This window comes from Chlorocebus sabaeus, chromosome 21 (genome assembly GCF_047675955.1).
Source record: "Chlorocebus sabaeus isolate Y175 chromosome 21, mChlSab1.0.hap1, whole genome shotgun sequence".
In the NCBI taxonomy this organism is placed as follows: Eukaryota; Metazoa; Chordata; class Mammalia; order Primates; family Cercopithecidae; genus Chlorocebus; species Chlorocebus sabaeus.
Genome location: NC_132924.1, coordinates 42,769,154 through 42,793,234, shown reverse-complemented (window position 1 = coordinate 42,793,234; position 24,081 = coordinate 42,769,154). Strand labels below are relative to the sequence as shown.

The window sequence follows — 24,081 nt, the reverse complement described above, 5'->3', positions numbered from 1 at the left end:
AACTGAATCACATATCTGAAGTACAAGGGTAACGTATCATTTCCAAAGATTATTTTTTAGTAAAGAATTTGCAATATGCATAATTCTTTTAAGCTGAGAATTTTATAATTGGGCTTTTTGGTATTTTTATGTCTACTGGAAGGTGGGTGGAGGACAGCCGAGTGCAGAGGAAGAGGCAATTTAAAATTAGTGCTGAGTAAGGATTTTAGCTCCTCTGCCTATTAGCCATGTGATCTTCAAAAACACTACCTGACATTGCCTAAATAGTTGTCACTAGGGTTAAATAAAATTACAAATTATAAATGTAGAAACACCTAGCACAGTCTTGGCACATATTTAGTTCTCAATAATGCTAGTTTGTCTTTCCTACAGTCTTTTGCAATTTGACCCATAAGCCACTAGCCATATGTAGTGTTTGTCAGAGTCCCCACATTAGCGGACATAGAAAACAATAAAAGGATGTCATAAGGCATCACTAGCTTTGTAAATGTCATCTGCTAAAATAATGTTTAATAATAATATCTTGTGTAACTCATTACAATATATGTAATTATAGCTGGCATATGGAATTTTCAACTTGGGTAATACTACAATAACATTAGCTTGAAAGTAAGTTTAATAGTAGTGGACCCCTATGTCAGAAGGCCTTATTGGCATAGAATATGGGTGGTGAGACTGAATTTCCTCCCCGAATGTGACATCTGTTCCTTCATGAAACAGTAAGATAAAGAAAGGCCAATCATGAAATATTAGAGCTGGATAATATTTGACATTGTGATCTAGGGAAACTAGGCCCTGGGAATGCAACTGCCAATTCAGAGATAACTTTCAAAGTTGAGAGATGTAGGCCCAAAGATACATTTGCAACCTCCCAAATCTCTCTTAGCATCTTCTCATTTAGATTCTGTTACTTCCTTTGGATTAGACATCATCGTTTCCCACTTGGACTTTTGCCAAGATGTGAAATTAGTCTTCCTGCCCCCACTGTTATCACCTTCCAATCCATCACCCATAATCTCTTCAAAGGGATCTTTTAAAAACATGAGACTGATTGTATACCTTGTCTGCTTAAAATGCCCCCTCATCATCCTCAGACTGAAGTCCAGGATCATTGGTCTGTCATTCAAGAGTGTGTATTAATTAGCCGTTGCCTACCACAGCAGTCTCATCCATCCCACTCCAGACTCTTCCTATGTTCCAGTCATTCCCAGCAGTTGATGGTCACCCAGTAAAACACAGAGACTCCAGTCTATGTATATTTGTATGTGCTGTTTCCCCTTCCAGGGATATCCCTTGACCACCAACTTGCTCTGCTGAAGATCAAGAAAAGATTTGAAAAGGCAATCAACACTTCAGGATGATCAACTATTAGGTTTTTAGGAGCACATTTGCACTCTAATTTCTAATGGTCTTTCAAATACTCAGTCAAGTGTTATAGTGTTATTTTTCCTGGCAAGTCTTTCCATACTTTCCCATCACCTTAAACACATGTTCTACTTATTCCCGTTCAAGATCACCATGGGCATTTTACACACAGAATTGTAATTCTTAACTAACAGGGCTGTCTCACCTGGACCATGCATTTCTTGGTGTTAGGGAAGCATCTTTGTGTCCTCAACATGTGGAAAAGCCTTAGCTTTCAAAAAATGTTAGTTTTTGGATTCACTGACAGAATTGTTATTGTTTGGTGCAAATTAAAAGCTTTAGATTCTCAGACTATGGTCTGAATAAGGGATCACAGCAAGTTAAATAGTAACTGACACCTATGTCAGATGGTCTTGTTGGCATGGGGAACAGATGGGGAGACTGAGTATCCTCCCATAATGTGACATCTGTTCCTCTGTGAAACAGTAAGATAAGGAAAGGCCAATCATAAAATGTTAGAGCTGCAAGAGATTTGAGGCATCTCCCTATTTCAAGAGTCAGAAATAAAGTCCTGCAAAGCCTCACTAACGTCATTGGGATGGCAGCGCTGGGTCCAGAACCCTGTTATCTTACTGCCCAATCCAGCATTCATCCATATGCCTTTTCCACTCAAACAAGATTTTTTTTTTTTTTCTAAGAAGTAAGCAAACACTGCATACCAAAGTTTTTGCTATCCAGTCAGGCTGCAGAGATAGTACTAACCTGGTGAGTCATGTCAGCACCTAGGGAGATTCTCTTGCTTTGATTTGGGGCTACTCAGCATTTCACAAAAAAATAGCCTAAGGGCTGCAAGAAAGCCATTAACTCTGCTCTTTCATATTTATCCCATTGGCATGTTCTCATGAAATGACCTTCTATTTTCCTCTCTTTCTCCTTTCCTGCCTCAAAAAAAGAAACATCAGTATGACATATGGATGGGCTCCAACATCAGCCAGTACATATATTAAAGTTTTAAATCAATTATTGTTCTAGTACACACCCTGAGGTTGAGAAAGAAAGAACATCCAGGACTAACAAACCTGATTGTTCTGGCAAAGTTGCCATTCAATTCATGCTGGCATTTCTGGGCTTTTCTTTTTCTTTAATATTCCAACTTCATTTTCTAAAAGTTAATGATTCAAGTAGCAATGTTTAACAGTACGATTCCATTCATTTTCTCTGTAAGAGTGCTGCCTCCTGGTCTCTTGCGGGTTTCCCAGGGAGCGTGAAGCCCAGAGTTTGCTTACTTAGTTGCAGAGACAGCTGTCAGTCTGAGGGTGAGTTCAGTAGGCCATGGATTATTCCTCACTTTATTGGTGTGTGAGCAAGGGGGAGATTCAGCTTGGGAATATGGGCACTTCACAACTTGGCATTCTTAGATTGAGAAACAGACCTAATCATAACAATCAAGAAACCAAATTACAACTGTGTATGACATGGGGAATTTTAACTTAACAACTGCTCTGAGTTGGACTTATGTGAGTATCCTGATTATTACTGCTGTAACTACAATTCTTATAAAGTATGATGGATGTTTTTCCTAGGCAAGTATTGGAAGTCAGTAAGGATGGTGGCTGTGCCAAGGGGCTGTGCTCTGGCTGGTGCTCAGTTGCAAGAGGAGACAGAGACCGTTTCTGCCCTGGCCTCCCTAACAGTGGATGTGGAACAGCCCTTTGCTCAGGAAGACACCAGGTATGAATCCAGCATGGGGGAATAATCTGGGTCAGTCATATCCACGTTCATCGTTGATGTTTGTGAATCTTCCTCCTGGCTTTCCTTCACCTGTCTCCTCCACTTCCACCAGTTGTCCTCTCCAAAGCCAGAGATGCCACAGCACATGCTTTAGGCTATCGAGAATTCATTGCTTCATTCTTCATGCAAAATGCAGAGCTGGAGCATGTGGTTGCAGTTCACAGAGAAATAGAGGGGATGAGATAGATGGTGAGAAAAATCACGCCTTATCAGATAATTGAGTGCAGATCGTTATGGAAAGAGCTGCTTGTGGGCTTAACTCCTTTTCCTAGTTATCTCTGTTTTTCCAGATGTTCTTTTCCTTTCTCTAATCATTTTGAAATTGCTGATATAACAAAGAGAAAGAGGAGAGTAGAAGATGGAAAAAATGTTAGACCATTGGATAGCCAAAATATATACACACTCCTTACATGGTTGTCCTTGAGGTCCAACAACTGGATAAAGGTGGAGTTGCCTGCAAAGGAGACAAGAGACTGTGTGTAAAGGGCTGTGTGAACTTGGGGCTGATTTTATTTTATTTTCTAAGACAGAATTGGTTTTAATGTATCTTCTATGAATATAGATTTCTGGAGAAAAAAACACAGTTAACCTAAGATTTGGTTTGCTTGTTCTCTTTTTAAGGAATGTTTGTCAGTTTGTGCATTTGGTGTTCATCATTCAGTTCTACAGTAAATGGTACATTCAGAATTTCTTTAAAGTCTACCAAAGCCACCACAAATGTACATTAATATTGGTGATTTCTATGGCTGACTTCAAGGTCACATTTCCTCAATTTAAAAACAAATCAGGTGGGGCTTTGCTAAAGCTCTGCCAGCTTGCACTCTTAAATTGCTCTGGAGAAGGAAATCAGACTCCCTCCGTCAATAACATCACCATTAATTACGCAGATCCTGCTACTAGTGCACAGGTTGGCAATTTTCCCAAGAATGCACAAATACGAACAGTCCTACTTTCTTGCTTTTACTGGATACTCAGAGTTTAATGGATTTAACATCTTGTTTTGGCCAAGAGCAGGAGATAAAATGAATAAGAGATTTTCTTTTTATGAAATTATTTTCTCTTACCATAACCACTTAAACAGCAGATTAGCAATAAGGGGGAAAAGCTGTATATTAGTCTATTGAAAGATATCTTTATATGAATATCTAGAGCATAAGGGAAAACTTACTTTACATCTTTGATAATATGAACTAACCCCCTGCCGTTCCCAGCTAAGAACTGAACCAAGTTCATAATCCAAAGGTGTTGCAATTATTCCCAAGGCCAAAAACAGTTAGTTGTCTGTCATCTGAGGGCCATAAAACTGAGGAAACTAACATCTGTTAGTGTTGGATATAAAAGGAGCATAGCTATTCTTTAGAATTAATTTAATATAGAAAAACGAAGCTAAATTTCAACCTGAGTGAAATGAATTGTAAATATTTTTGCCCGTTAAATTGCAGAGCTTAGAATAATTAACAATAATAAGTGATGTTATGAGCCTCAAGTAATATAAAAATCTCAGCAGTTTGGCAGGAATTGGCCCTGTAGGCAAACTTGTTTATCCTCAGGTAAATAGTGTGCTTGACTCATGATAATCTATAGGGATTGAACCTTGGCTTCAGTCCACAGTGATTTTTATTTCCAGCTTCGTCTGATGGCAGAGAGAGAATGTGAATGTTCTGATGTGCAGAAAAGCAGAGTCAGAGCTTGTAGCCTGGTTTCATGTTCGTTTATCACTTTTAGACAGATTACATCTATTGTGATTGATTTTTCTTGTGGGAAGAAAAATGGTTTTGCTTGAAATATTTTTGATGACTTTGAACTGAACTCCCTTTTTCAGCGGAGGAAAAGAAAAATTCTTCTAGAACTGGCTCTTGCATTTCAGTTGAACCATGCATGAATTTCATCAGAGACAGACAAACAGACACACACACACACACACACAGAGAGAGAGAGAGAGAAAGAGAGAGAATACTCTGAAAAGCCACAGAGCATTTACTCTTTTCAGGGGAATACTATCAGTATTGTCCCCCTACTCAACACAGGAAAGATGACTTTCAAAATGAGATAAAGCGGCGGAAACGTTTCTGGGCTTTTCTTATGAAGGCAATATTATAAGCACGCAGGAAATTGAAAAATTAGAAAAATCAGAGAGCTAAATGGATGGAAAAGAGTGAAGGCAAGATTCTTTTTATAGGAAATTCTTGCCAGTTATTTTGGAGAACATATTGGTGTTTGGAGTGAGATGACTCATTTCATACTAAGATTTTGGGTAAAGCAGCTCTTTTCCTGGCCAACTCATATCTGACTCATTTACCACTAGTGAATAAGGGATAAAATGCTCCTGGCTAAGAACCATTGTAAGTATTTTTTGTTCATTTTTCTTGGATGGGGGAGGGGATGAAAACACAGTGCAGATAGTCATTTCGTTTCTATAACTACATTGATGGGCCTTGAAGCATAAGTTACTAGCAAAAGGCTGGTATGTGGGAATTCATTTGGGGATAGTTAATTTTCAATTATAACACATAATTGTCCAGGGGCAAAAGACTTGTTCAAAAAAAAAAATTGATGGGTCAGCAAAAAAAACAAACAAAATACAAAAAATCCTGAAGGGATCCAAGTTATATAGTCAAAGAAAATTAAATATATAGGCCTGGTCACATATAGCGTACTACTTAGAAGCAAGAAGTTTTCTTCTTGTTTGCTAGGAATGTGTACCTTTGAACAATTGTAGTTTGCATTTGTTGAATATCTGTTTCAAAATGCTTCTACTTTGGAAAGGTCAGTGCAGTACTCAGGTTTACTCTTGGATACCAGTTCAGGCTCTGCTGAAGATCAAGAAAAGGTTTGGAAAGGCAATCAAGACTTCAGGATGATCAACTCTTAGGTTTTTAGGAGCACATTTGCACTCTACAATGCATGACTTTGTGACTTTGTGATTTTTTTTTAACTAACACAAAAACCAAATTAACTTGAAAGTTAGATTTGCAGTTGTCATTTTGACCTGTAAATCATGTTACTTTTTTTTTTTTTAACAAAATCCAGTATAGTTGTCTCTTTAATCATTTAACTTTCAACTTTTGGCAACCTTTCTGAACATGATGGTTTCTAGTCATCAATACTACAGAAACATAAGAAAACATATTATTTGAAGTCTGACCACTTTGGTTTTTGAGTAACTATCTAGTTTATGAATATAAAAGTATAATAATCAGCTAAATCCAAGTATCATCTACCTGAGCTTTGAATGGCTTATCAGTAGTTCCAAGGACATCACAAACCCCATTTTCCTGAATCTTAAGATTTATATAGAAATATAGACCATTATTAAATATACATTCATATCTAATGTACTTAGAGACATGATTTTCCTCAAATAGCCCATCCAATAGGATGGTGTCTCCAAAGGCTTCTAGAAGCTAAATGTTGCACAAATTATTCAACCCTCTTATTTTATTCTATGATACCATTATGTTGAGCACTTGTTTAGGTAACTAAGAACTTATTCACACAATTTAGATAACTAAGTATGTGTGTTAGGCTGTTCTTGCATTGCATTACTATTATATAAATAGCTGAGAATGGGTAATTTATAAAGGAAAGAGGTTTAATTAGCTCACAGTTCCACAGGCCTTTCAGGAAGCAAGTTCCTGGCATCTGCTTGGCTTCTCAAGAGGCCTCAGGAAGCTTAAAATCATGGAGGAAGCTGATAGGGGAGTGGATACGTCACATGGCAAAAGCAGAAGCCAACAAGAGAGAGAGTGGAGGGGAAAATGCCACACACTTTTAAACAGCCAGATCCCATGTGAGCTCAGAGCAAGAGCTGACTTATCACCATGGACATGGTGCAAGCCATTCATGAGGGATCTGCCTCCATGATTCAAACACCTCTCATGAGGTCCCACCTCCAACACTGGGGATTATATTTCAACATGAGATTTGGGCAGGAACATTTATCCAAACTATATTAGCAGGCAAACATTTCAATGTAAATTTTGTTTTTAATTTTCATCCAGTGTCAACAAAGCCTTTGCCAAAAATTGAGGTGAGATTTGGAAGCTCCTGGTAAAAGGAACAATCTGCCCCCTCTTCACATATCTTTCCTCCTCTTCCCAGAGCCACCATTTTATCTCTATTTTCCCAACATGTCTAACATGTGGTCTTGAGGTGCGTGTGAAGTCTGACTTAGAACATTAGGGATGTTGTAATCCTCCAATGCCCAATTATGTATTTTCGGGTTCAGTTCTGTATTATTTGTAAAACAGTGTTTAGTTTGAAAAAAAGAAACAAAATCGAATAGAAATATATATAAACTAAGATGCATAGTTTAGCTTCCCATCTCATCTTTGTCTTCACTCCTTCAGTCCTGTCCTCTTACCACTACAGAGGAAGAATAGAGCTTGCCTCTAGAGTCTCCACACTTCACAGTTGTTTGCTCAAGGGCAAGTTACTTAATCTCTCTGGGTTTAATTTTCCTCATCTTTAAAATGAGAGAAAAATTTCATAGAGTTGTGAGAATCAAATGAAACAACACATGACAAGAACTTAAAACAATACCTGGAATGTAGTAAATACTTGATAAAGGTTGACTTTCAGTATTTTTCTATCATTTTTCTTCTTCCTCAATTTGTTACAGTTTTCTTCTTCTTCTTTTTCTTTCTTTCTTTTTTTTGTTTTTTTGTTTTTTTTTTTGGTGATGGAGTCTCACTCTGTCACCCAGGCTAGAGTGCAGTGGCATGATCTCGGCTCACTGCAATCTCCACCTCCCAGGTTCAAGCGATTCTCTTGCCTCAGCCTCCTGAGTAACTGGGACTACAGGCACGTGCCACCATGCCCAGCTAATTTTTTGTATTTTTAGTAGAGACGGAGTTTCACCAAGTTAGCCAGGATGGTCTAAATCTCCTGACCTCATGATCCACCCGCTTCTGCCTCCCAAAGTGCTGGGATTACAGGCATAAGCCACCATGCCTGGCCTGTTTCTTCTTTTAATATATTGGCCATGATTCAGTAATCTATAATATAAAAATTTCGAGCCTATACTTGGGCATCTATACCTTTAGCTGTTCATAGGTTAAATCAATCAGGACTATCCTCCAACCAGCAGAATGACGAAGAAGAACATGTGAAAATATCAAGTTTATTCACTCTTTCAACACTTTCTGATTATTTCTAGGTGCCAGATAAAGTGTTAGGTGCCAGGACCACAAAGCTGCCTTGTACTCCTCAAAACGTTCACATACTTTTTCACAGCAGCAGTAGAATACTGCAAATTTAATGGCTTAAAACAACACAAACTTTCTGTGGGTCGGAAGTCTAACCCTGGTCTCACTGAGCTAAAAGCAATGTCTTGGCAAGGCTGCCTTCATTTCTGGAGGCTGTGGGGGGAAATTGGTTTCCTTGCCTTTTCCATCTTCTGGAGGTTGCCTTAATTCCTTGGCTCATGACCCCTTCTTCCATCTTTAAAGCCAGCAACTTCACATCTATCTGACCTTTCTTCAGTCATCACATCTCTCTCTGACTTCAGGTGAGAAAGGGTTTCTGCTATTAAGGGCTCATATGATTAGATTAGACTCATCAGGATAATTTAGGTTTAATTTCTCCACCTTGTCACCCTTAACTTTAATCACAACTGCAAAATCACTTTTGCCATGTGAGGTAACATATTCACACATTCCAAGGATTAGGACATGGACACCTTTGGGGACTATTACTCTTCCTACCACAGAAACAAACATGAACAATCAACTATAATAAATGACAAGTCTTTGATAAGATTGAAATAGGGTCCTGCAATATGAAAAAACAAAGCAAAACAAAACAAAACACCTTATAGGTCAAGGACTAGGGAGCAAATCACAGAACCAGGGAGAAGTGAATCAGGGTGGAAGAACATGTAGATTTCACATAGTAAAGAGGGCAAAAGGCATTCAAGATGTCTTTACTTTGACAAGACAATTTAAGAAGCCCTTACTTTACAAGACAATAACTTGAGCACAATATATATATTTTTAATTTTTACTGCTGACACTCAGTCCAAAGTATCTTCATCTCTCATCCAAACTTTTACAGTACTTTCCTTACTGGTTTTCATATCCAGTTTTACCTTCTTTCTGATCCATTTTATACACCTCAATGAAAAACAAAACAAAACAACTGGAAAGCATATCTGGTCATGCCTCTGCTTGAAACCCTTTAATACTTTTCCATTTCCATTAACATAAAGATCATCATCTTCAATAGGCACCATAAGGTCTGTATGAGTAGACCCATATCTATAATTCTTGCCTTATTTCTAACATTCTTCCTCTTTCTTTTCTGATGTGGTTTCCAACAATGACCTTAATTAATTTTTAATGGAAGTATATCTTACATATAATAAAATCCACACATTCTAAGATTTTTACCAACGCCACACTCGTATAAACACCACCCAGAACAAGTTCAAGAACATTTTTATTACCTCTAAAAGTTTGCTTCTGCCACTTCCAGTCGGTGCCACTCCCTCCAGAGGTAACTACCATTTTACTTTTAACACCATCAATTATGTTTGCCTGCTCTTGAATTTCATTTAAATGGAATCATGCATGTGTACTGTATTTTTTAATCTGACTTATTTCACCTCATTAAGCCTGTTTTTGAGATCTATTCACGCCATTTACAATCAAGTTCATTCGTTTTTGTTATTGTACATTACTCCAGTGTATTAATATACCCTAATTTGTTTATCCATATACCTGTTGGATGGATGTTTGACTTGCTTACACTTTGAGGGTTATCATGAATAAAGCTGATCAATTAATTATTATTGTGGTTTTAAAAACACATGTAAAACTTACCATCTTAACCATGTTAAGTGTTCAGTACAGCAGTGTTTATATGTGTATTTTTGTGCAACAGGTTTCTGGAACTTGCAGAATGGAAACCTTGTAACCATTGACCAACTCCTTCCTCTTCCCCCCTCATCTGTTCAGCCCCTATCAACCATCATTCTGCTTTCTGTTGCAGAGTTTCACTACTTTAGATACTTCATATAATTGCGACCATGCAACTTTTGTCTTTTTCTACTGACTTACTTCACTTAGTGTAATGTCTTTAAGGTTTCTCCATGTGGTAGCATATGAAAACATTTCCTTCTTTTTTAAGGCTGAATAATATTCCATTGCATGTATATGCCACATTTTCTGTATCCACTCATCCACTGATGGACTCTTGGATTGCTTCCACCTCTTGGCTATTGTGAATGAATGCTGCCGTGAACATGGATGTGCAAATAACTCTTTAAGATCCTATTTTCAGTTTTTTTGGATGATATATACCCAGAAGTGATATTTCTGGATCATATGGAAATTTTATCTTGAGGAATCAAAATCTCTATGACATTTTCATACAAGTTTTCTTTTTGTGGTCACAGCACACAGTTTTTTGGATAGATAGCTAAGATAGCTAAAAGTAGAATTGCTGGGTTGCAGGGAAGTCATATGTTTTACTGCAAAAGAAACTTCCAAACTGTTTTCCAAAGTGGCTGTACCATTTTTCATTCCCACTAGCAATGAATGACAGTTCCAATTGCATCATAGCCTCACCTACACTTGATAAAATCAGTCTGTATAATTTTAGCCTTTTATTGTGGGTGTGGAATGATATTTCACTGTGGCTTCAGTTTTCCTCCAAAAAGCCATACTCATGTCCACATCAGGGCTTCCTTGGCACATCCCTTCTCTTGTGTTTGGAATGTTTATCCTGTCCTCTACCTTCTTCTGCCAAGCCTTTATTGGCCTTCCCATTCTTTTCATCATATCCTGTAGATTTCCAATCAAATATTACTTCTTCTTCTTGAAAAATGTTCACTGACCACTAACCCCCAAATTAGATCAGGTCCTCCACACAGTCTCATGTTTCCCTTACACTTCTGCATTATTCCATGTGACATAATTGAAAATTGGATACATTTGTGTGCTTATTTGATTATTTTATGTTTTCTCCTGTCAGCTCCTTATGAATAGAATCTGTGTCCCTTTGGCTTAGCATTATTTTTTTAATAGCAGTATATTACCTGACACAAATTAGATACTCAGGATCCATTTTGTTAGTAACAGATGAGCAAAACTTCAGAGAGTATATGAGTACAAACTTTGGGAAAGGACTCTCAGGGCAGTTGGGGTGCCACAGAGTTGAATAAGTTAGCTGAGTAGAAAGGGATCATGGCACAAAATTTAATGGAAGGGAATTAAAATATTACCATTGGAATTTGAGTTATATCCTGTTTTCAGTATTAAGCTTTCACAGAGAGAGAGCGACAACTTAGGTCTATACATTGAACAGAGAGTGTCATGGAGGAGGGGCCAGCATACTACTAAAGGGACAGCCAAGAAGTCCTTATGGTAATTGTGGTAAAGACGCCAATTAATCATGGTAGAGGAAATGGAGAGGAAGAAAACCTAGTGTAGATAAATTGCTGAGAAATAGTGAGTAGTTGGCAATTCATGAAATATCAATGAAAGGGGAGAGAAAGAAGTTCAAATTAATAGTCTGGATGATAAAGCCATTGGCTGAGAGAGAAAAAAGGAAGAAGTTGGTTGAAGGTGACTAGATATTGTAGAATTAAGAGGCGAACATAGAGAAAATGAAGTAATAAGGCAAACTAGGGTTGAGTAATGGTACTAATAGAAAATCTATGTCAATTTCCCGCAAAAACTTGCTACCAGTTGTATTGTTATGGAAAGTGTGAGAGAGTGTGTGTGTGTGTGTGTGTGTGTGTATAAATATGTTTGCTTTTGTTTGGCTTTTATTTCTGCACAGCCTTGTGATATGAGGGAATATATTTCCAATCACACATTTAAGTGTGGAATTGTTACACAGGAAGTTTGTACTGAGAATATTTCTGGATATTTATTCTTTTGTTGAAAATTCTTATTTCATTTTTGATTGAAATTATTATACTTCTAAAGAGCATTGAAATGATCCCAACATATGTATATAAACATTTCAAAAACTATCTACGGGATGTCTAGTATGTATACAAAATGGTATAACATTGGAGGGGAAAGATCAAAAATAAAAGTGAATGGGGAAATGAAAGATAGAACATAAAATAGAATTCATAAAACGCGAACTAATATATGAATTAGTTATATATAAAATTAGTTTGTGAATGCTGGAAAGATAAAGAAGTCATCAGGCCAGGCGCGGTGGCTCACGCCTGTAATCCCAGCACCTTGGGAGGCCGAGGCAAGCAGATCAGGAGGTCAGGAGATAGAGGCCATCCTGGCTAACACGGTGAAACCCTGTCTCTACTAAAAATATAAACAATTAGTCTGGTGTGGCGGCGGGCGCCTGTAGTCCCAGCTACTCGGGAGGCTGAGGCAGGAGAATGGCGTGAACCCGGGAGGCAGAGCTTGCAGTGAGCTGAGATCAGGCCACTGCACTCCAGCCTGGGCGACAGAGCGAGACTCTGTCTCAAAAAAAAAAAAAGAGTCATCAGTGAGATAAACAGAGTTACTTATGACACATACTTATGAAAGTCATTTGATTCTCTCTCTTTTACTTTGGCTTTTGTGACTTACTAAAAGTCAAATCTTTGTCCAAACTGATTAGTTATCAAATAAATGCAAATTTGAGTAACAACAAGGTATTGTTTTACATACATTAGATGGTAAACATTCAATTAGAATATAAGGTCAATGTAGAATGTGAGTTCTATGAGAGCAGGGATGTTTGTCTATTTCGTTCATTGCTATGTTCCTAGTGCCTACAACAGAACCAGGGCACACAGTACACACTCAGTAACTTTTTCTAGAATCAATGAAAAATATTAGTAAACTAAGTATTGCTAGCATGGGTGGAGATGTGGGGATTTAGAGCCTCTCTGCTTTGGGAAGATAAACTATGGTAGCCACGCTGTATACTAATTTAGTACCATTTTATATGCATAAAATATGTGACCTGCTAATTTTGCTCTTGGGATTGTATACCAAAGACATTCTCAGCGGAAGTCTTTAGAGTACGTGTACTAGGAAGTTCACTACAGCTTTATTTATGGTGAATAGAGAGTTGGAGTCAAGCCCAGTGTCCATTATTGGAAGAATGAATAGTTAAAATGTGGTGGATGCACCATATGGGGATGCCACGTAGAAGTTACAAGCTTCAAACTAGATAAACATTAAGTGCATGACAGATCTAATAAATAAAGTACTGAGTGAGAAAACTATGCACAAGTGTATAAAGATAAAATTTACATAAAGTAAAAATATATACCCCCAAAACAATAATACACAGCTATAAAGAACACCTGTAAACAAAATAATGTCACAGGCATTGTATTGCTTGCCTTTCAGGAGGAAGAGGAGTAGAAGTAAGAAATAAGAATTAAATTAAATCAGCAAAATGTGAAAATGTCTTATTAAATAACCGCATTAACATAAATTAACAAATGCTATTTTTAAAACCACAAGAAATAAGATTTAAGAGAGAATACAAGAATTTAACTTAACACTACATCTTATCTCAAGTGAAATTACTTCCTTCTTGTTTTTTACTTTTGTAAATTATCTTATGACTGTTGGACTGAATTGATCCTTCTTTAGGATATGAAATCTTTGATTTTCATTGACAGAAAACTATCAGTGTTCACTGTGATGTTGTCTTACTGGAGGAAAGCTTACGTCTTTCAATTAGTTAAACCATTATACTAAAATTTATCTTTGCTGGGTTGATTTTATAGTTATCTCTGAACTTACTGTCTTCACCTCCCTGCATGTCTTTCCTTCCCCTAGTTTGTGTCTTTGTTAATCAAGGTGAACTAGGCACGTATCTAGGGATGACTGAAGTGGGAAGCCTCGGGATTTTCAGAGCACTGCTTCTCATTCCTCCAAACACAGGCATTAAAGGGTCATCACTCACCAGGTTACTTTCTAAATGTTCCATAAAGAAATCATCTTTTTAAAAAATGCAGACATATAAAATAGTGACCTAGGGACAGGGATTATATGAAGATAATGCCACCTCTACTGAGAGCTAGGGATATGAGAAGGGAGATACTATAAATTGTCCCAATGGCAGATATAAATAATCCAGTTATTTTACAATTGTTTCACACTTCACAATTTATAAATCACGTTTTCTTACATTAACTCGTTCAATTCTCATAACCCTGAGGGCAGGAAAGGGATTATTATTTCTATTTTAAAGATAAAATTGACAATCTAGAGACATTGACTCACTCAAAGTCAAATTTTCTAAAGTAAAACATCTGGGACTTGAACCCAGAATATCTATCTTGAAATCCAGGATATTTTCCAACTTACTATGCTACTAACACTTCTATGCTGCAAGCCACTGGGGAGAATTGAGGCTGGACATGATGGCTTACCCCTGTAATCCCAGAATTTTGGAAGGCTAAAGCAGGAGGATCTCTTGAAGCCAGGAGTTCAAAACCAGCCTGGGCAACATAGCAAGAGCCTATCTATAATTATTTTTTTTTAATTAGCCAGGCATGGTGGCACATGCCTGTAGTCTCAGCTATTCAGGATACTGAGGCAGGAGAATGGCTTGAGCCCAGAAGGTTGAGGCTGCAGTTAGCTGCAATTGTGCCACTGCACTCCAACCTGGGCAACAGAGTGAGGCCCTGTCTCAAAAATAAATAAATAAATAAAATGAAAGAGAGAGAGAGAATTGATTAGTTGTGTATACGTGTAGATGGTTCAATAGAAAGTGGGCAGCTATAAGTGGTTAATTCCAAAAAAAGAGGTCAATATAAAATGATTTCAAAGAGAGGAAAAGGCAGAGAAGCATCTGATGGAAAGCTTACTATTGTACCTGCAAGTTGCCCTGTTTCAACCAAAGAGGCTTAATTTTTGGCAGTGAGTGGGTTGCAGTGTAGACAGCCTATTCACATCCTTTAAGCCTAGGTTGGACATGTGGAGAATTCACAGATCCTCCACCACAGGGACATGTGTATTCCTTACATCTGTGACCTCTGAGACATTTCCCACAGTTGACTGTCTCTGGAATTCCAGCCACACTGAATCCTGGATTTGGGGAAAAAGCTTATCCTGCTGCAGCTTGGGTTAGAAATTGGAAAAATCGGTCTCCATTAGAATATCCAGTTTGAGTTCTATAATTGTATTATTCACATATTCTCAGATGTAAATAAGGCTATATATTTACATATGAATTAGTTTCAAAACTTAAATGTTTTCCTTAATTTAAAAGCTTTGTCCTTCGAATGCTGATCATTTTTGATAGAAAATACTTTTCTGAAGTATGACTCATTTATCTTATGTACCACCTCTAAACACTCTCTCACAACCTCCTTATCCCAGACACTCTAGGACAGGCTGTAGCTTCTTAAGAAGCAACTTTTTAAATATTCCACACAGACTCTTTTAGAATTTTCTTTTTTGGTAACAATAAATAATGAAGACTTAATGATTATCATTCTTTATTTTTAAAAGGATGCTTTAAAAATTTTTTATTGCCATCCTATGGATAAAATCTTTCTTTTAATGTTTTGGATTTGTTATAAAAATGCTAAGCTACTACTTTATTTGTCAATAGCTTTATTTAGAGATGCATTGAAATCTTGGCTTTTTTTCTTATAAATCTGTAAAATAACATGGCCAAACATTTCATTTGTTTGCATAAACAGCTATGGTTTAAACATAGCATTTTTTCCTAATGTGAAAGTAATTCATTATAGAATCCTGGCAAGTAGGTAAACATTGTGAACAAGAAAAATGAAAACCACCACCTATTATTCTGCTACCTAGAGAGAAGCATCATCCAAGTATTGTTTCCTTCTAGTAGCAAAGGCATAACTGTGCATTTGTGTGGCAACATGATTTTATGCATGTTAGACAGCAAAGGGACAAATCTAAATTGTTAAGTAATGTCTCAAAGTGTTTATTATTTACAGGTCAATTTTACCTCCTTTATTTTTTAACCTTTGCTAATTCTGTAAGGAACGCCATTTTTTTTTCATGGTTTACACCTGAAACCACAGGATCACAAAAGTGTATTTAAATCAGCAGTTGCAAAATTAACAAATCACAGAGCTCAGACGCAAACTCAATTCACCCGGCATCTCATATCCCAGTAATCTTCCCACGACAATCCAACTACCTCATGTATTTGGATTCCTGCTACAATTTATTCTATTGACTAAATTAAAAGTCATTCTAAAAGTTTGCCTTAAAACACCCTCAAAGTGTTACTAAATTAAGGTTAAATCTCAAGTATAAATTTTCAAGCAATTAGTTTTGGTTTTGCCTGCGCAGAACACCCCGCAGATGATGCCAAATAAAAACTATTTACACGCTACCATAGTGCATTTCTTGTAAAAATATTGGGTCTATAGCAATGATTTGTTAATCAAATTCAGAATTTGATTTGAAATGCCTCCGGCAGGCAGCCAATCCAGTTATGAAAGAACAGAAGCAAAAACCAGAGCCCTAGTGAGTCTCCTCCAGAAGCTAGCTGGGTCTTTTGCTCTCATTAGCAAACTGGTTCCATAAGAAATCACAGCAATTGCTCCTAAAATAAAATATCATAGTTAATTTTTCAATAAATTATTGAACTGTAGTAGACACAAAACATATACATTTTGGAATCTAGAGTTATAAAATATTCTGACATGTTTTAATATAAACAGGAACATTTCCAATGATTGCTTGGATCGAAAATGTTTTTCCCCTTGACATTTGTTTATACTTCCTAGGAAAGAAATTCTATTTATGGATAACTGAATAACACAAATAAACATTAGAGAGAGCTGAAAAATCAGCTTTGATTATGCATGAAAATCTACAATGTCATTGTGTACTCTTATGCCGTATTCTGATTGCCTGTTTATTTTTACAGAACTGCTGGTGAGCCTATGGAAGAGGAGCCAGCCTTGTGAAGTGCCAAGTCCCCCTCTGATATTTCCTGTGTGTGACATCATTGTGTATCCCCCCACCCCAGCACCCTCAGACATGTCTTGTCTGCTGCCTGGGTGGCACAGATTCAATGGAACATAAACACTGGGCACAAAATTCTGAACAGCAGCTTCACTTGTTCTTTGGATGGACTTGAAAGGGCATTAAAGATTCCTTAAACGTAACCGCTGTGATTCTAGAGTTACAGTAAACCACGATTGGAAGAAACTGCTTCCAGCATGCTTTTAATATGCTGGATGACCCACTCCTAGACACCAAGTTTGAACTAGAAACATTCAGTACAGCACTAGATATTGTTAATTTCAGAAGCTATGACAGCCAGTGAAATTTTGGGCAAAACCTGAGGGGTATTCATTCCTGACATTCTGATCAGCTTTTTTGGGGTAATTTTTTTTTTTCAAACAGTCTTAACTTGTTTACAGGATTTGCTTTTACTATGAAAGGATAGTAATTCCACCCAGAATGTAATGTTTCTTGTTTGTTTGTTTTGTTTTGTTAGGGTTTTTTTTTTTTTTTTCCCTAAACTTTAACACACAGTTCAACTCTTCCTAGTGAAAGTTCAAGATGGAGGCACTAGCATGAGGCTTTTTTCAGTGGAATAAACCACACTGTATCTCAAAGTCCAAATGCCAAAGGAACCTCACACACTGTTTGTAATGGTGCAATATTTTATATCACTTTTTTTTTTAATGTCCATAATATCTTTGTGTTCTCACACACAGGCGATTTGCAATTTTGCAACTGTGTTGGAGAATGAAGTCCCCCCACCTCCCAGCCCCGCATACATCCCTTGTTCTTATGACAGTAGGTCTGAGCAAATGTTCCACCAAGCATTTTCAGTGTCTTTGAAAAGCAGGTAACCTTTCAAAGGTGGTCTTAATTTGTTGCAAATCTATCAAGTACTTATTCACTCACCTTTATTTTTCTGCCCTCTGTCAATTTCTTTCTTCGTACCTTTCATCATTCATTCCTACCTTTAGAAAAACTGAAGATTACCCATAATCTCCCCTATTACTTGAGGGCCTTGACTATTTAGATTATTTTGTTTATTTTCCAGGTTAACACAGTTGTTTTGTCTGATTGCATTTTATTAACTGTGAAGCTATTCACACGAATATCACTTAAGCAACATTGCTCAATTTTCTATGTGTTTGAAATGTGTTAACAAAGGCACTGCTTATTTGTAGTCACCTTGAATTGACTTAACCTAGAAGTTGTGCCTTCATGTGAAAAAAAAACAAAAACAAAAAACAGCCTTTAAACAAGTTGCCTTAGTGTCAAAGGTTAAAAATAAAGGACATTTATTTCTGAGATTAAAAGTAACTTACTAAATATAAGTAGGTTATCCTCCTACCTCCTAAAATTCTATTTCAACATATAACTCAAACACCTAAAGATATTGAGGTAGAATATCTCACAGTATTTAATATCTGACAATGCTTTTGAAAGAGTTGATGTTTCTTTTTATATATTTTTCTAACTCAAAGGATATATTAAAGCCATAAGTGAAGATTGTCATGCTTTTATTCAGAAATCTGAAAGAAACCTTAATTAAAACAAGGTTTTAGGGAAGGCCATGATATGAAAGATATGGAACAATGTGGTTTTAGTTAGAGAGGACTCTAACCTGTAAATCAAAGATGAAAGATTTCACTCAAGTAGAATTATATAACTCCCTTTGTTATACAGTCAGACCATATTTTTCATGCATTTGGTTTTTTTAGGATTACCATTTTAATTTTAAAGACTTTTATTACATATACAAAAATGGCTCAATACTTGGTTTAACATCTTAGAAATTTGAGACACCCTTTGAAATAGGAAATCTGAAATGGAATGTAACTTAGTATTAGGTAAAAATTGCTTTCATTGCATATGGGCAAATTCAATCTAGATTCATAGTAGTAATCAATTTTTTATAAATTTTATTTTCATGATATTTTCAGAGAAATTCATACCAATCATATTTGCTAGCTTATGTTATTTTGCAGTGATTGCTTGAGGATATTTACTTAAAAAAATAGGAGAGCCAAAGGCTTAACAAAAGACTCTCCCCCATTTTAAAAAGGAAACTCATGTTTTAATTAGAAAACTAATCGTGTAGTTTTAAAATCAACTTCATAATTATACATTTCTGTCATTACTTTTTAGTCCTCCCAGATATTTTTTAGATGTTGAATAGGAAAATAAAACAAGTGTAATGCAAACATACTAATTTACTGAAGTTTCCTACAACAATTTAGCCACATGTTTATGCCAAGCCATTAATCTGATATAGCCAAATCACTAGGACATCTCCATGGTTATTTAGATTTAAAACTTGACACATTAATGAGTTAATCACACATTCTCCCATGTGACACCATACCCAATAGGTTGCACTTAGAATCTTTCAGATACCTGGAGAAGTAAATGAACTATGGAGAGGATTATTCACAGCTGAATGTAGCTGTAAGAACAGAATGCCAGTGCTTTTTGATTATACCGTTACAAGATGGAGCATAGCCCTGAGGGACAGAATAGAGGCTTTCAGAGAATATCAACACTTCTTTTGAAATAGACCAGCACTTTTTGAAAGGGTAGTTTCACTTGATATAGTTTTTCTTCACTTACAGGTTTAAATTTTATTGCTCACAATTGTTCTGAATGAGAGGCTAGAAGAGTATTATCAATTTTGCATCTCTTTGTGATCCTTACTTTGAAGAAAATCACATAGGCTCTCTCACAGTCTCATGATATCTCATATAGGTGAATAAAAATGATTTTTCATAAATCTAGTAAATAATACTAGGAGTTTAATAAACTGTCAAACATAGGTATAAAAAGAAGTCTTAAATATTAATTTTTCCCAATTGTATAATTTGGGGCTGGATATTAAACTAAAAAATACAGTTCATTTTATTAAACAGTAACCAAAATGGACTCAAAACCAGAGGCTATGTTACCATTGCTTCGTAAATGGAAAGAACATTTTGAGATGAACTATCTTTAAATATTTTAACAAGTTCATAATATCAATAGTGGGGCTGGAAGTCAGCTTTGGAGAAAATAGAGATATTTGTGAAAAAATGACTACAAATCACATTTCTGTTACCAATCCGGGGGATGGAAATCTTGCCTTCAGTGTTTACTCCAGCTCTACACGACACTGTCACTAACCTCTCACTGACAACATGATGGCCTTGAAAGCAGGGCATCTCCTCCCACAAAGGCTTCAGAAATTACAGGACTGGTCTCTCTTAATAGTTCAGTCCTGCTTTATTTCCAAAGGTCATTTATAAAGCCTTGTGGATTTACTGGGTTTCTTTACAGACTCCATATGGAAGTAAAATAGAAGGATCATTTGGAAAGTCTCCTGGGAAAAAATTCCTCTTCAACCAGCATTTTAAAACTTTTGAGACAAGAGTTTTGCGCTTGGTGCCCAGGCTGCAGTGTAATGGCGCAATCTCGGCTCACTGCCACCTCTGCCTCCCGGGTTCAAGCAGTTCTCCTGCCTCAGCCTCCCGAGTAGCTGGGATTACAGGCATGCGCACCATGCCTGGCTAATTTTTGCTTTTTAGTAGAGACGGGTCTCCATGTTGGTCAGGTTGGTCTCAAACTCCCGACCTCAGGTGATCCACCCGCCTCAGGCTCCCAAAGTGCTGAAATTACAGGCGTGAGCCACTGCGCCTGGCCAAACTTATTGTCTTAACGCCAGCATTTATGTTTAGAATAATTAATTTGAATATTTCTTAGTATTTCTCTGTTGAATGTTTATTCTCAACTTATCTCAATGAAAGAAATATTAAAAGTCTTATAGCCCCAAAAGAAACAAGCCAAACTTTACTGTCTTAAAAGTGATTCACTCTGAACTTGAAATGACTCTGTCAGTGTCTGACATTGTCATTTCTAGTGGCATGTATCTTAACATTCTTTTCCTGCTTCAGGAATGAATTCACTTGTCCTGCTGAGAAAATAAGGGGAAAACAAGATAGAAGTAGAAAACAACACACCTTGTTCAACTATTTTCATAAAGATGGCGTTTTTCACTTTCAAAGAAATGAAAACCAGATGGCCTATGCTAAGAAGTGAAGGCATTTAGTTGTCTTCAAAACTGATCAACATGGTCATGATCATCATCAAATTTCTTGTGTTCCCAAAGGCCACTATTATAGTACAGTCTCCAGCAGTATTTTGTACAATGTGCTGGCTTTGGAATGAAATATTATAATGTATCTTGTCACCTTCATCAACACCACCATTAAATATGTAAGTTCCTATGTGTGGCTTCTTTTTCTGGGCATATTTGCATCAAAAATCATAGCCCTTGCCTCCTTGCTTGCTTTTACTCCATTAAATGCTTTATGAAGCAGAGCATGATTGTCAAGTGGCCAGAGGATGACATTTGTAAGTGAACAACGTATACTCACACATGCTATACTCATACTACATAACTTAATTTCTCCAAATCAACTGCAGTCCATTTTATCTATGACATTCCTAGCTTCGTATAATGCTTTTGTAAAATACATTAAATACAATTGAGTCAGTTATTACTATGCTGGAAATAACTAGGTCAGACAATTAAACCTAAAACTTCTGATCTGGGGCTGTTTGGACTTGATCCAATGATAAGGTAATGAGGTTGTTGCAATTTCTCAAACCATCTTAATTCTCAAACTGAAACATTTAGCAAATACACGGTGAATCTGGTGTAAACTTACAATCTTTCTAACAAATAATGTTCTTTCAACTCTTCTCTACTTTTTCTGCCTAACAATCTATACCAAATTGCCCATATCTAAGCAATCAAAAGTTTCTGAAATCTCTACACTATGTTTCCTTAGTAGAAATGACCTTGACAACTTATTTTCTGAGATACCGCTAGGCCTACTGTCTTTCATGCCATTTTGTATAAACACTTTGATAGACACTCTGTCTTTTGTTTTTCATCTCTTTTCAAGAGCCACTTGACTTTTTCGAATATTCTTAAAAGATAGATTTAGTTATTGTATTTTGGTCTACAATTTTGGACTTGGCAGTTTGTTTTACTAAGCAGAATTATTCTTTTTGTTTCAAACATAGTTTGCCATCATTCTTGCTACTCCCTAATCATGTTGTGCTAGTTATTGTGTAGAGAAAATTGTACATATATTACCTTGTCCTTTGGAAGATGTCTTTGAGTCAAACCCACAAGCATGAACTCTCACCTGAAGGAAAACTGGCAAAGGAGAAACTGTAAATCAATATGTTTTGAAAGGAAGAGATTTCCAGAGTTAAAAAAAAAAAAAAAATTGGGATCCTTTTATTTTTTTGTTTAGGCCTTAGGCACAATAGAAGCAAATGTTGCAATGTCAAATATAATAGGGAGAGTTCAATGTTTCCTGGGACATTGTGGTCATGTCTTGAATCCCCTTCTTGGAGCTGGCATTTTATGACAATTCATAGAGATCTTGCAGCAATATTGAGCTATTGGTTTTATTAACTTAAAATTCAACAGAAATGGAGTCATTTTAAAAAAACAAAGAATTAAGAATTGCAAAATCTGAAGTGGAATGGCACTTCCTTGGGTATGTAAGGGTTGTTTTTGGATAAAACTCCCCATTTGTTCTTCCTACACTTTAATAGTCTCAAATTCTTTCTGGGGAAGCAACGTCAGTGTCTACCTCCACAATAACTACGATATAGGAAATTGCCCTTTCAGTGGTTTCTAGGTATAACAAACAAGCCGTTAAAAATGAGTGACCATTTTGTAGGTTACAGCCTTAGCAGTCTGTGTCATTTGAAAGCAAATGTCCTGATATTTTTAAATAAGGTAGGCAGGGCAGGCAGGAAACCAATATTTATTAGTTTTGTGATTAAACACTCTAGACCAGGCTTGTTGATGTGTATGCCAATAATCTAGAATTTTTGGCTTAGTGTAAAATAAAAATGTCTTTTCTATTGTGGTCTGATATCTGTTTCTGTAATAAGATCAGTTTGTTGTCCTCTGTGCACCAGTGGTTTTGCCCTTAATTTTTTTTGGCTAGCATCACCAAGATCTGTCATCCAGAGCTGCTGAGAAAAATACATGTTGCCAAACTTTTCTTAAAATTGTGCTGCCAGTGGTATTTTCCCAGATGTGAAAAATAATAATCTAATAAAGGATTAATACCTAATAACAATATCATTGTTGAACATGCTCATGGAATGTCCACCTTCTTCTGATTCCTTTTTTGTATTTGAAAATGCAATGGTGTGTTCCAAATTATCGTTGATGTTGTTAATGTCATGACTCTCCTTTGAAGAGAATAAAAGATTCCCCTTTGTTTTGTGTTTTCTACTGAATTAGATTTTCCTCTAGTCCTATGTGAATAAAAGCTATTTGAAATAAAAGTGTTCTTATTTTTCTATGTCCTTGGTGCCTACCATTAGACTCTGGATAGCAAATATTTGACGAATATTTGTTGGATAAACAAAATATTATGAATCATGAATTACCATAAAATGTACAATTCCATTTTCAAAAAAAAAATTTACTTGTGACTAAATCTCCCTTACAGTAATGTGAAAATTCACAAAAGAAGAAGTAAATTAAAACAGAGTTGCTATTTGCTTGTAGTTTGATGGTTAGAATAAAGAACAATAATAACTACCACTGATAAAGTACCTGCCATGTGCCTGTCACTCTACTGAACACTGTACCTGAATGATATTTAACCATAACATGAACCCTGCATCATAGGTGTTATTAGTCTAACTTAGAGATGAAAACATCAAGCATTGAAAAGGTTAACGCATTGTTACAGTGAGAGACAGGATTTGACCCTTATCCTCTCCAGATGTATGTATGACACATCAAAGATGACATACTAAAGATATTCTTTGACTAAAAAACTATGATTAACCTTCAGAACAGACTGTATGCTCAGTCTTTGCTAAGTTTTATTAAGTCATTTAAATGAATCTGGTAATTGTGGCTAGATTTGTGCAGTAAGTACAAGTTAAAAAGTTGTTGTTTCTATTCCTATATCAACAACTTTCTCTA

General features: G+C 36.4%; 1 protein-coding gene across 1 annotated transcript in view; it reads left to right on the top strand.

Annotated features, from left to right (window-relative positions):
- Positions 1-22,782, top strand: part of HDAC9 (histone deacetylase 9) — a 910,581-nt gene extending 887,799 nt beyond the window's left edge. The window contains exons 25-26 of the mRNA XM_073009077.1: positions 2,949-3,096; positions 16,999-22,782. Of these exons, the coding sequence (XP_072865178.1) occupies positions 2,949-3,096; positions 16,999-17,038 (188 nt within the window). The 3' untranslated portion in view covers positions 17,039-22,782. The remainder of the gene's footprint in view (positions 1-2,948; positions 3,097-16,998) is intronic.
- Positions 22,783-24,081: the final 1,299 nt, after the last annotated feature.